We start from the raw sequence: 14,492 nt of genomic DNA on the forward strand, positions 1-14,492 counted from the left end.
AGTGACTCTGCTCATAGGGTAAATACCATTAACTTGAACCTCCTGCTACCTCAAACCTTTTTCAATTCCTTCAAGATCATTTTTTTTTACTAATTTTATCATCAATAACTAGAACCCCCAACCCCTGGAATAATAGCTTGGAGTTATCAGGGTTATATGATGACTTGACATTAAGCAAAATAAAATTATTTAACTTAAACGCAATCTCTTTTAATATACAATAATAATAATTTTCCCAAATTTTAATTCTAAACCAGGAAATACAAAATACATGTTGTGCATTCATTTGTATGTACAACAACAACAACACAAAGTTACATCAGCACAAAATATAAGCAAACTGCAATTTTTATTATGGTATCTCAATGAAACTGTACAGCCTAATTAATTACATGTACTTTTTCTCAAGGTTTTTTTTTACATAAGTACTAGTGAGAAAACAAGGAAATGCACCACCCCTCCCCCCAAGAAAAGCTCACCACTACCCACTGCAATTATTATTATTTTATGAACAAAGACCAACTAATAGGAAATCCAAATAACAATGCAAGATTCACTCCACAATTGGAAGAAAAATGCCTTCTTTAAATGAGGGTTGATTCTGGAGAGCAATAAAATTATTGACTCCATATAATTAATTTTTTGTGCAGAAGAGTCTTGTTTTACAAGTAAAAGCTTAATTTAATTGTTTGCACCTTAATCTTTACTTTTATTTTGCAGTATAAAGAGGTAGAGGTGATCTAAGAAATTCAAAGTTTTTAACATAATATCATCATAATACATAATTTATTCACAGATCACACGAATATAAAGTAGATGATTTAATATGAACAATTTAGAACTACAAGAGAATGAAGAAATAAGCCACAAACGACAATCTGCATGTGTCACATTTGTCGCGAGTCGGCAATCAAATGTAAGAACCCCAAGCATTTACCGGTACATAGCCAGCATAGCAGGGGCCTTCTCGCAATCGCGCACTCATTTAAATGCATTTAAAAAAGTACACAGACGCCTGCTATGCAGGCTAGCATTTACACAACACAATTTGTAGGTTGCTAAGGTATTTCACATTATTTTAGTGATGTACTCTGACAATGTCAAAAGTAGTGTTCCAAGCGCTTTCCTTTTTACATAGGGTGGGTGTAGAAAATATTGACATAATAATTATTTTGGTAGGAAAGTCACGTTGCTAGCAATAGAATTGTCCCACGGGCAGCATGTTCTGCACCTGAAACCTGGATTACCCATACTAGCTTACTCAATAATATTACTTAATTATCTTGATAACCATACTTCGGATCAATTTAGTTTTCTGGGAAACTGCTCACCTACCCCTCCCCAAACCTAACATTAACCCTTACTTATCGCTTTGGGCAAAATGTTAGGTTTAGGGAGGGGTAGGTGAGCAGTTTCCCAGAAACCTAAATTGATCCCATACTTCCAAGCAGAAACCCCCCCCCCCACCCCCCAACCCCAACAGACAAGGACGAAGTCTACAATGACATTTCAAAATGCTTCAAAGTCGTTTATGATCACTGAAGGAGTTTCAAGTCTTCAGACTTTAGCTGCTTTTCAAAATTCAAAACATGGTGTAGAGACAGCATAATTTTATCTTTTTATACAATAAGAGGAACATATCAGTTTAGTGAACATTAGCCAAGTCACTGTAACTGAGGGAGGTATGTGTAAGTCCTAAGTGATGACTGACTGAGGTGGTGGGAATTCTGTTGGGGAGGCTTTACACATAATCATTTTTACATTACATCTTCAGTTGTCACTGGTTGCCAAGTAACACAATAGCTGTCGCACAAAACTGGCATAGTGACAACATTAGGCATGTTGATGCTACTTAAGTGTCTAGCTCTACAGCCCTAATTCCCCTAATTGAAATAGTGACCTAAATGTTTAACACAATATCAGTATAACTAGCTCGAGCTTAACCACCCCTATGTGCGCTAAGATTAGTCCCTAGTAACCTACATTTCCCATAGAGCAAAGTAAACTCTTTGTATTACCCAAGTACCTACAAGCACTCAGGTGCTGTGCAATTTACTTCTTTGCGCCAAATAAAGTATTTACAGCTATCTTTACTTTGAGAGATTTTTTGTACAAAGATACAAGAAACAGAAGATTAAGAGTGGACTACAAAACAGGTCATCTTAAGGTGGTGACTGTTCCTTTTGCATTCGGCTGGTCTGGTGAGTAATTGAGGAAATCCCACATGAGAATCGTATCATCGTGGGAACTGCTGACTATCTGAAAATCATCAAACTGCAGCCTGAACACTCTGCCATTGTGTTCCTGAAAGTTGAAAAGCAATGTTAAAAATAACACAATTTAACACAAGCTAACAATTTTAAAACTGCAGATTAAAAATCAATGAGTACAGCTAAATCCTGATTTTCAGGCACCAGCTTAACGCTGATGTCTTTCCTAAAGTTATGCATAAAAGGACCTCCCTACTAATAATCATCACCTAACCATATTAATGGAGTTCTACTGTATTTGAGTTGTGCAACACAACATACCACAAGAGTTCTAAGACACAGTGTCCCTGCTGGTGCTCTGGGATCTAATGCAGCTTGAAGATCCCACACTTTGATTTTCCTGTCACAAAAATACATAGTATAATAAATTATTACAAGTTTAATTGACATTATTTTAACCCAGTTTTAGAACAGGGCACTATTAACCTGTGAAATCAGACTAATTCTGGGTAACACTTGAGGCAACAATGAGTATTTTAATCTGTTAGCTTGGATAATAGTCAGAAACTTTTAATGGGTTTACGAGGATGAAGGTTGAATTACCGGTACAAGTCAGAATTGCATATCAAAACAAATTCCAAAGCAATGTTTACCTGAATTTATTTTAAATACAGTTCAACAATATTGCAATATTTGCTAAAACTTTTACAAAAGTGTCACCAGCTATAAATAAATAACACAACCACAAAGATATTTCCTTCAGCAAATATGCACATAAAAAAAGTGCCAGTCTTTTTAGATAAATAAGGAATATGTTGGAGATGTAAAGCAGATGCTTACCCGTCATAAGCTCCACTAACTATTCTTTTGTTGTCAAAGCGAATACACCTAAAATCGAAACAGCCTAGTTAGATTCAAGAACAATGAAACCACAACAAGGCTTAATGAAAGTACATACATTGTATAACTGTACAAGTATCTTATGTTCAATTTTTTTTTATTACAAAACGTACATGATTAAAATTACTTTCAGAGAGAAAATACTTCACTCATTACCTGACCAATTCCTCATGACCTTCTAAGACTCTAAGACAGGCTCCACATTCAATGTCCCATAATCTGTTAGGAAAAGGTACACAATAAAAACATACCGTAGAATTCCGGTTATAAGCCCTGGGCTTATACAACTTCGTAAGGGTTTTTGGGTGGGCTTATAAGTGGAGGGGCTTATATTCGGGAGGGCTTAAAAGCGGAAGGAAAAAAACGTTTCGAAACGAGCCTCGGGAGTGTTGATCGAAATTCGTTTCTAAGTAAAAAACGCACAAAAAGCAACATTTAGCCCTGTTCAGTACTGTCATCCGGTAGAGGGGGGCTTATATCCGGGAGGGCTTATAACCGGATGTATTTTTTTGTTTCCAAGATGATGGGCCTATAACCGGGGGGGGCTTATAAGCGGGGGGGCTTATAACCGGAATTTTACGGTAATAAGTCTTGTTGTCAATATTGCTGATAGTATTTTTTTTATTATTTATTAAAATTATTATTATTATTACAGTTGGACCCTTAAAGATGATTTCCAGTCCGTACTGCGCAATCTCCGCCTGCAATGTTTGTGAGTCTCACAAACAGAAGAATGTTTACTAGCAAAAATAAAATTCCGGGACAAAACTTACCTTTTTTTTCATTATTAACGCCAGATATCCTTGCAAAACAATAATAATGAGTAAAAGAAGCTCGACGGTATTTCAAACGGACGTTTTAGCTCATCGTGAATTCTTGAACGAAACGATCCGTATCGAATCCGTAATGGCGAACTAAAAAACTTCATGTACGCTATCACCGAAGTGTAACGTTTCAACGAATTCAAAACAAAAATGAAAACAAACCCTGAGTCTGCGCAGAACGGACTGGAAATCATCTTTAATAAGTGGCCACCATTGGGGAAATGGTAAGTGGCCATTTTACAGAGGTTAGCCGCTTAATACGGGTTTGTCAGAAATAAGCATACGGGAAGGAATATCACTTTATTGCTAGGAAATCAAAAGCCCATCACTAAGCTAACTGACAACGAAATCACGTCAAGACGATAATAAGTGTGTGTTTGAATGTTTTTTTTTTCCAGTTGTCACTTCAAATTTCGGATTCTTATCTGTCATTAGCTTGTTGGAAACAAGGCCAAAGTATATGTATTAAATTCTTGGTGGCAACTTAATAGAAGTAAACAATAGACAAATCCTAATGGGATGGCTGGGAGGTGGCCGCGGCCGCTTAATAGAGGTGGCTGCTAAATAAGGGTTTTATTAATTTACAGTATCATAATGGCAAACCCTTCGAGACTTTGACAACTGGCCGTTTAATAGTGGGTGCCTGCTTAATAAGGGTTCCACTGTATTACTGTTTTATACAGAAATTATAATTGGCTCATTATTATCACTAACTAAAAAAATTAATAATCTAATTTATGAGTCATATAATCACCTTATTGTATTATCTGAAGAACCACTAACAACCAAACGATCCCGATACTGTAAACAAGCTATTCCACGCTTGTGGCCATTCAAGGTTCTGACAAACTCACATGTGGACGTGCTCCATACCTGAAGATATCACAATATTGATGAGTAAATATATAAATTATACATTGCATATAAAGAATAAAAATGAAAAACCAATGACACTTGAGATTTTCTTACTTTAAAGGTTGACTTAGAAGTTTACATTAGTTCATGGATATCATATCGCAAAAGAGTGTGACTTGTTTCTGTCAGCAGTTATTTAAAATTTACTGCCAAATGCATGCCAAGCTGAAACAGTTATTAGTGTTTTATCACAATACAAAAAAAAAAAAACTTGGCAGTACTGTTGGTAGTTTGTGTGACAAATGCATAAAGAGCAGGACAGTTCAACAAGATCTTGTAAGTATTGCTTGGAACACTGGAATGCAGCCTTCCCAAGACCATGTGCTTAACAGTGCAATTTTACAATTCAGTGTTTGTACTTAAAAATAAATCTTGTGTTGGGTTTAGATTTGGGCCGTCTTAACAGTATACCTTGATAGTTCTATCTCCAGATGCTGACACAATGTACTTGTCATCAAAGTCCACTACATTGACAGCAGCTCTGTGTCCAACCAAAACTCTTCTCAGGTTTATGTCAGTAGGGGACTGCATATCCCACACGGCTATGGAGCGATCCTACAAATGACAGAATAAAAACACCATTGTATCAGATTGTTTTTCCTCACGGTGACTCAGAAATTTGGTTGACAAGACTTGACTGTTTGGTACAGTGTAAGTGCATTGTATGCAGGTTTTGAAGAAGAAAACTTGAATTCCTGCTTGCCCAAGTTCAGATAGGCAGCTCTAAACTTTTGCTTGCTTTGGGTAGTGGCATGCTTGACTTAGTAAGTGTATTTTTTGTGACAAAGTCATGAGACCACTTGCCTGGGCTCTTGCTCATCCAGCAAGTAAGTTTCTCAAACTAATAATATTGATAATTCATCAAGTTAAAAAAAAGAAAAAATTAAACCGTGATGGTGCTTTGGAAACCTGATCTTAAAAAGCATAGATTTTTACAATTTTATTTCTCTGTTTAAATTTTGCTATTCTCAAAGCTTTGAGCGCATACGCTTGGACTTGCATTTAGCATTGAATCTAAAGAGCATGTGAAAACTGTATTCAGCCACTTTAAACTTCCTATTAATGTTGTCTACAGATAGTAACATAGAGCAGTTTTCAATTGAGTGTCGTAAAACCAAAACCAAATTACTCTGGCCAATCAGAACAACATTGACAATCCAGTAAACCAATCAAAACTCGAAGCAAAAACATGTACATGTAGCTGACGCGAAGCATGGGAAAACGTGCGCAAGTGAGTCACGATTGGTTTTGGTTTTAGTTCTGATTGGTTGAGAAAGTGGCGTGAGATTTTTAAACCAATCACTGAGCATAGTAATGCAAAACCAAAGCAAACGTAAATTACTTTCGACACTCAAGTGAAAACCGCTCTATCAGTGAATACCTTTGAACAGGTCACCATCATGCCTTCCTGAAATCTAAGATGAAGCACGGCCTCACAATGATGGATCAATGTGTTCAACATTTCACCTGTATGAACATTCCATACTCTGCAAAATAACCATATACAGTGCGGCTCAAAAGGGATGCAAGCGAAGTTAAATTTAGCATTGATGTGTTTTCGTGCCGAACGAACAAGTTGAAAATTCATTGTTCTGTACTCAACATTTTATTGGCTGAAGGAAAAAATGCTGAAATTTATTATTTCCTTTCTGCTTTGTGATTGGTTAACTTTGTCTGGGTGACCCCGGTAACAGGAGCCGCACTGTAAATTACTACTGAAACGGGGGAAATAAGATTTTTTTTTGTGACTTTTTAATTTTCACTTTTTACTAGGGCCTCTGTTGATAACAGTTTTAATGTAAATCTGATAGACTCACCCTAATGGAATAAAGGCTTACTTACTAATCAGCTTATACCACCATAAGCTGATATGTGTAGGACCGAAGAGGTAAATATGAGCTACTGTATGTGAGAATTGTGTCTCAATGTCATACCTAACTGTGGAATCACTTGATCCAGTGACTGTAACATTCTCGTCATATTGAAGACACAGGACAGATCCAGTGTGACCTGTTAACACTTTGACACATTCTAATGTGTTTTTGTCCCATATCTATAAATAAATAACAAAGTAACATTTACAAATAATGTTACTGCAAAGAAGATGGTGCAAAAACGTATCTGTGAAACATAACCTGTTGTCAAAAATTTGAAAGAATTTACATGGTAGTTGCCAAGTTGGCACTTCAGATTTAAACGTTCAACAGACTGTCTGAGCATTGCCTAGACTCAACCAGTGCAAATCCTTTTAAAAAAAAATTGCATACTTCCAGCTATTGCTTCCTAACATTATTAAATAATTCTCTTTGTACCCTTCAACACCATTTCCAAAGCTCTTTCAATATGTCATCATGAAAAAGTGTAATGCAACAATCTTTACATTTTAAAGCAAAGGGATCAATAGGGATTCATAAGGAGTGTTGCAGCGCTTTCAATAAGCACAGAAGGCCAGCAACAGGCATCAGTAAAATTATTATCAGTGAAATTATTTCACTCTACTTCACATAGAGAATCGGCTACTTTCTCCCCTAACTTGAAGTTATTAATCAGGGTTGTCAGTGGGTTTTGAGTAGCAGGTTCCATGCAAAAAGTAGGGGGCTACGAAACACTCAGAACTTGATAACACACACTCAGAACTGACCTACTAATATTCCGAGTAGCCGGCGCAGTGTTTGGAATAGCTGGTGTAATGCGCCGGTTTCCAGCTTGTTTTGACAACCTTGACTGATGAAAGGTTCTTTCAAACAGTCAGTTTCTCGACTCAAACCAGCCACCTACTTCAAATTTTATAGACCCTCGTGCTCGGTGAGGTGGTCAGCTTTGCATTACTGCAATACATACCTTAATTGTGTTATCTCTAAGTCCACTAACTATTTTTTGGTCATCGTATTGCAAGCAGTAGACACCTTTGCTATTCTCACTGTGGCAGAGGATGCGATGAAGAACATGGCGACCACAACGCCAATTTGTGTCAATTGTCTGTGTTAAAACATGAAAATTAAAGCAAATAGCATTAATTAATACAGCATTTATTTAATGATAACACACAAGTGAGTAAATTAAAAGCAATCACACAAACCCAACATGATTTACCTCAAGGTCTTCTATTATTCTAGGATACAGTCTCCTAAAGAAAGCATTCGTAGGGGGGTCTGGTACTTGGGCTTTGAATAAATACTGTCCCCTAGGAAAAAACAAATGATTGATGTTTTTATTGTAACTAGTATGCATTTAATAACACACAAACTCTAATCTTAAGTCCAAAGCCTAACTAATGATTGTGTCTCTTCACTGTCATTAACTATAATTATGATAACAATCACAGAGGAAAAACAAACAAACAAAATGGATCAAATCTACCAATCACAACCCTGAGACATTTTTTGAACTCATTGATGTGATTTTTCCATTTCCAGAGAGGTTTGTTAATACAAACAATGGCAGCAAGAAAAATGCAACTGTAAATAGGCATTATGCATAATGTCATAATGCTCAAATTTTACTACCAAGTCTGTATTCTCGACCCTCTGCAACCTTCATGCAGTTTTCATGTGGGTATTCTTTTCATGTTCGCTGCTTTGGGAATTTGCTCATGATAACATAACTTACAAGTCTGTACTTCACAACAAGGATTGGTCACCGTGGTGACGTAGATATTGTAGTTCAATTTTACCCTGGTACAACTTGGTATTATTTTTTCCTTTGCTCTGGTAATCAACACAAAGAAAAATGAAAGTGATACCTTATTATAGGAAATTAACGCGTCATGAAATTAACGCGAATTTCAAAAATTCGCGTTAATTTAAGTCGCGTTAATTTTTGTTAACATTAATTTCCGCACCGTTAGTTAAGTGGAGCGTTAATTTCCATGACCTTAATTTCCATTATTTAGTCCCAATTTTTCGTTACAGTCCAGACGTTCTTGACTCAAAGGAAAAATCATTATTTTATCAGGGTGGACATCTGCCGCTATCACTGATACTGCGAAGAACGCTCGAAGTGGGAAAAGTACCATGAACATTGTTTTCGTTTAAGATTATACGCCAACAAGAGTTGAAATAAACTTGTTCCTGTTGTGTACGTCGCGTTAATTTCCTTTATTTTGACATGTTACCCCCTCTCTCGCGTTAATTTCCTTTATTGGGAAGTAATTTTCCCTTCAATTCGCGTTAATTTAAGTCGCGTTAATTTCCAATACCTTAATTAACACAAGCGTTAATTTCCTATAATAAGGTAAATGATCATCGCAGTGAATTTCCAATTTAAGCAATTGGAAATAAAGAAGCCCGAAAAAAAAAAAAAAAATTCAGGGCTTCATCCCGTTGAAGCCCTGAAATTTTTTTTTTTCAGGCTTCTTTATTTCCAATTGCTTAAATTGGAAATTCACTGCGATGATCATTTATCACTTTCATTTACATCCACAGTTAATATATGTATCATTTTATATACATTACATCACAAAGGAAAATACCAAACTGTGTACCAAGGGTAAAACTGAACCACAACATAGACATGCATGTGCAGTAGTAGCTAATGGGTAAACTAGTGTTCAATTGACAAAGTTATTGATTTAGAAGATGGCTAAAAAAATATGTGACTGAACATGTAACCAATTAGAATCAGCATGCTGCTTTTTAAAACAGTTATGACTTGGCTTGCTGCTGGTACATGTTTTTTGCCTTGGACTTCAATTGGTTTGTGTTTGTTACAATAAGCTTGTTAGAGCGGTTTTCACTTCAGTGTCGAAAGTGAATTGCGTTTGCTTTGGTTTTGCATTACTACGCTCAGTGATTGGCTTAAAAATCTCGCGCCACTTTCTCAGCCAATCTGAACTAAAACCAAAATTAATCGTGACTCGCTCGCGCACGTTTTCTCGCGCTTTGTGCCAGCTACACGTATTTGCTTTGAGTTTTGATTGGTTCACTGGATTGTCTGTGTCCCATGTGATTGGCCGGAGTAATTACTTTGGTTTTGGTTTTACGACACTCAATTGAAAACTGCTCTATGATAATTATTGTGATCATTTTGGTTTTGGGTCTGGTTTAACATTTCTGAAACTCCTTAATAGTGGATGATGTTCCAAGCATTGACCCTTCACAGAAGAAATTTGTTCTGACTAAGGGTACACTGCATTGGATAATCATCCCACTTATTGTTTGTTTCACAACATGGAAGCAGGAATTCAACATGTTGAGACACAATAAAAGCTCAATAACAAATTTTTCTTCTACAGTTTTAACATAATTCCAAGTCCATACCATCCTCTTCTTTCTGATAATCCTCTCCACAAAGGATCTGTTCGAACTTTTCTTTCAATGAGCTTTTTCCACAGCATTCCATCTGAAATTACTCTGTACCACTCCTTACAAACTATTTCTGCAGCACACAAGGACTTGGCATCCAAAAAGGATAAGATATTTTCAGCTATATGGTCCAAACCCTTTGCTGTAAAAAAGAACAGAACAGAACAGTCACTTTAAGAGAATGATAGAGGCTATACAAGGAAGAAGGTCAGCCAAACTTCAATAAAGACTTCACCCTTTATTCAGCTGCCAGTTTGCCAAGTCCAATAAATCATACCACTAAGTAAGAAAAAGATTTCCTTTATTCATCAGTACTTAATCTCTAACCACACACAGTAAGGCAAAGCCTACTGTCAAGCCAAGTGGCTCATCAGGCCGGAGCTTAACCTAGTTTCTGTAGCATTAAGCGGCTAGGAGTATTTCCACTCCCCCCTGGATAGGATGCTAGTCCATCACAGGGTTACCCCCGGCAGTAAATTTGCCGGTACCCATTTACCGTATTTATTCGAATAAGCGCCCACCCTGTAGGCAGGAAAAGTTAATAAGCGCCCAGCCTTGAATAAGCGCCCACCCACACCCCCCTAAAATGAGGGCACAAGAGGAAAGTTTGACTATTGTTGAAACTTTCAATAAACATTAAAAATTCAGCTTTCGTACACCTTCGCGTTTAGTTATTATACATTGTTTTCTTGCAAAATAAACATACTACTTGCTAAAAATAGTGAAAATTTAATAAGCGCCCAGCCTCGAATAAGCGCTCACCTCGAATAAGCGCCCACCCTCAAGGTCCAAAAATTTAATAAGCGCCCAGGGCGCTTAATCAAATAAATACGGTATACACCTGGGTGGAGAGAGGCACTATCAATGGGAGTTAAGTGTCTTGCCTAAGAACACCATGCAGTGTCCTGGCCAGGTCTCCAACCCAGACTGCTCGATCCAGAGTCTGGCACACTAACCATTGGGCCACCGTGCCTCTCACTCTAGACACAGGAGGTTTTTACAAAGTCCCTGTATTCAATGATCATGTTGTTTTAACTCAGGTTTTAGACAACAAAAAACACTATGAAGGTCACATAGACTGCAAATGAATTTCTCTAGAAATTTGTAAAAAGAAAACCCTGCAGGTACATGAACATGTATTAATCATTTAGATAATTATCATCTTGAAAGTTGAAAAAGTTAAATTGACTGCGGTAGTGCATTTAGAAAGCTGGGTTTTTAACATTATCCCTTCATCCAAGCAAATTAACAAGTATTTATTTATTCTTTTTTTTTGCTCTAACATGAAAGGTTAATGCTTAAAATATCAACTGTACTAATTTACTAAAATCCAGAGCCATATGACAGTTTAGAATACAACAGAAAGAAGGCAAGGCCGAGAAGTGTATTCATTGTAAAAACCAAGTTTTGGCTTATTACAAGAAATTTGATATTATAAATACAATATTTTGTCTCTATTTTAGAGTCATAGTCTAATTCACTATACAGTGGATAATTTACCTTGATCAACATGACATTGATAGTTAGCTAAGAGGGTCTCAATGGGCTGGTGGCTTTTACGGTTAACGGTTAAAATTTTGGCTTTTTTACGGCTAACGGTTAATTTATTTCCATAACGGTTAACGGAAGTTAAAAGTTAATTTCCATTGTTTTAAAAAGTTAAAAATTAATTTTCATTATTGAAAAACAAATTTTAGGTCTCAGGACCATTCTGGGACGATGAAGTGAACTAGTTTGGTTTATTTATAATTACTGACCGATTTTTTACGGTTAACATATTTTACGGCTAACGGTTAAACTTTTCCAATTTTTACGCCTTACAGCTAAATTTTTGGCCGTTTTACGGCTAACAGTTAACCCCACTGAGACCCTCAGCTAAGTGTTTCACTTTCCACTAGCCCGACACAACAGTTTCTTAAAAAAATAACAGCATTGTTCATGTATTAATCGGTCACCTATCCATTCTCCACGGTTAAATGTTTATTATACTGGTTTTACTGTGTCATACCGTGGAACCTCGATTCAAGGAACTGCCAAGGGACTGATGAAATTTGTTTGTTATATCGAGGGTTATATCGAAACCCTCGATATAACAAATTTGCGGAAAAACAACCAAAACGTTCATTAAATCAAGGTCCTTGTTGGTCTGTTCCGCATTCATCTTTTGTCGCATGTTGACATTTTTTCGTTAAATCGAGGTGCATTTTACGTTTGGGCTTATGGATTGTGTTTGTTATAACGAGGATCTCGTTATATGGAGGTTCTTTATATCGAGGTACTGTTCCATACATTTTACTGTGACTTTGGCCGGGCTGAAGAAAATCGTTCGTTAAACGATTATATCGAGTCATATCGAGGTTCCTTAAATCGAGGTTCCACTGTAGCAATGCTCCAATATGACAGGAAAAAAAGGTTACGGTCCAGTTTGGTTGGCTATATATACCCACCAAATACATGATGTATGTGGTTCTTTTTGTACATAATATGTATAGATTTATGAACATTAGTTATGAGCAAGTAAAATGCATGGAATAAATTATGTTGAGCTCAAGCAAATTCAAATAAGAGAGACTTTAATTGGAACATAACAATTTGAACTGAACAACATCAAAGATGGTAATCTCAGTTCAATTTAGGGAACATGCGGGAAAATAAATTAGTTAGATAACAAGTTGGCCAGCATGACCGGGTGGTATAAAAGTTTTCACTCTAAACTTTGTAAACTGAATGTTTTCTACGACAACTAAACTAACCCTGGTGAAATATTTTAGATTTCATTTATTTGTTTATCACCTGAATTAATTTCTAACGTACACAGGTCTTGTGTAAACATCCCTCAGCTCACGAAAACGACCTAAAATTAGCGTCGTGAAGGCGCACTAACTATAAACATGGCAATTCAAATATTTTATTTTGCCACACGCAATGATGTCGATATTGGCTCTCTACCAAATCCGGGGAAGACTTTCTTTCCGAGGCGAGAAATCGAGCGACTTTCGTTAAAAGCCAAAACAAAAATATAAACAGAGCGAAATCAACACATCACAGTGAATAAGTAACTATGATACGAACGACACATCGTGAATATTATCAACATATAAACTTAATCCCTTCGTTTCGAGAAACGACTTGAAATCCATTTTGCTTCACAGTTACAAGGGGAGTACCCGCTTAAGCCTGTCGCGAAGAGAAAAGTAAACATGCCTTAGCCTAAAATGGCACAAAACACTCACCAGGCAAAGCGGTTATAAAATCTCTTTGCAGCATGGGCTTTAGATACGAGTTGATGTGTCCGTGTTGGTAATGGCACATTTTCGAGAGCAGATATTCCACAAATTCAACTTGTTGGGTTTCTGACCATTTCTCGAAATGCTTGGCACAAGCTTCACTTTGTGTAATGAAAAGTTCTCGGCTTCTTTCGCTCTCTTTCTCGCTTGATTTTTCATCTTCGCCATCGATAACCATAACCTAAACGAAAAGAGAATGATATTTTAGACAAACGTTTTAACGAAATTAAGAGTTTTAGGGGGTAATCTGAGCCACATAACACTCAAATCTTTGCTTACACTATCTTCTTCGAAGCCGTAGTCAATCATTTCGTCCTCCATAGTTCTTAAATACCGAAGTTTTTTAGAAGTCCGAAAAAAAATTCTCTTCCTTCTGTTTGATAGCGAACCTTCCTGAGAATCATCGTGACATCACGAAAAATCCATTACGCATGAGCAGTACAATCAAAACTATTTCCAGATCTCCGACGAACGCTCGGCCGGAAGCGATTCCTTTTACGCCTAACCGGAAACTACGTTCTCTCTTCTGCCAAAATCATGCAGCGAGCGAAAAATATTTATAGCTAAGAAAATAGAAAGGGTCTTAATATTAGTTAGTGAAAGTTCACAGACAATAGCTAACAATTACTCAGTGGAAGTTATAGATTCTATTTTTAATTAATGATCCTTTTGGAACAAGTTGTTGTTGTTTGGGGCGAATAGCGGAAGCTCGAATAAATTTTACGAGCTGTGAAGGAGGAAGTGGAAGTTGTCAGGTGGGGACAGTCGGAAAAATAGGAAACTACATAACCTTAAATACAATATCTCCTTGACTCTTTCGTGAAAAGGAAAGACAGTAAAAAATGTAATAAAAGAATGCACGATCAGCTACTGCCAAACCAGAAACGAGAAGTGAACGACTTTGAGAAAGTCTAAGCAGTTTTACTGGTCTGTACTGAAAATGAAAGTGAAAATAAAAATGTCACACTGTACCAGTTTGCACTGACATTGCATTGATTGCGTCAAGCCGTCCCCAGTTGATTTCCTGTTTGATCAGATATCCGTTATCCGTGA

The 14,492-nt window shown here is 36.8% G+C and overlaps 1 protein-coding gene across 1 annotated transcript; it reads right to left on the reverse strand.

Moving 5' to 3' along the window:
* Positions 1-332: 332 nt before the first annotated feature.
* On the reverse strand, positions 333-13,839 carry LOC144643315 (F-box/WD repeat-containing protein 1A-like). The gene is made up of 13 exons (XM_078502519.1): positions 13,719-13,839; positions 13,386-13,620; positions 10,108-10,294; positions 7,943-8,033; positions 7,691-7,828; positions 6,784-6,902; positions 6,231-6,336; positions 5,261-5,404; positions 4,689-4,807; positions 3,267-3,329; positions 3,051-3,098; positions 2,532-2,610; positions 333-2,304 (listed from the first exon to the last, which is right to left on the reverse strand). Exons 1-13 carry the CDS (start codon positions 13,758-13,760, stop codon positions 2,158-2,160), a joined length of 1,518 nt encoding a protein of 505 aa, XP_078358645.1. The 5' UTR covers positions 13,761-13,839; the 3' UTR covers positions 333-2,157.
* Positions 13,840-14,492: the final 653 nt, after the last annotated feature.

This window comes from Oculina patagonica, chromosome 2 (genome assembly GCF_052425735.1).
Source record: "Oculina patagonica isolate OP01 chromosome 2, crgOcupat, whole genome shotgun sequence".
NCBI classification, from domain to species: Eukaryota; Metazoa; Cnidaria; class Anthozoa; order Scleractinia; family Oculinidae; genus Oculina; species Oculina patagonica.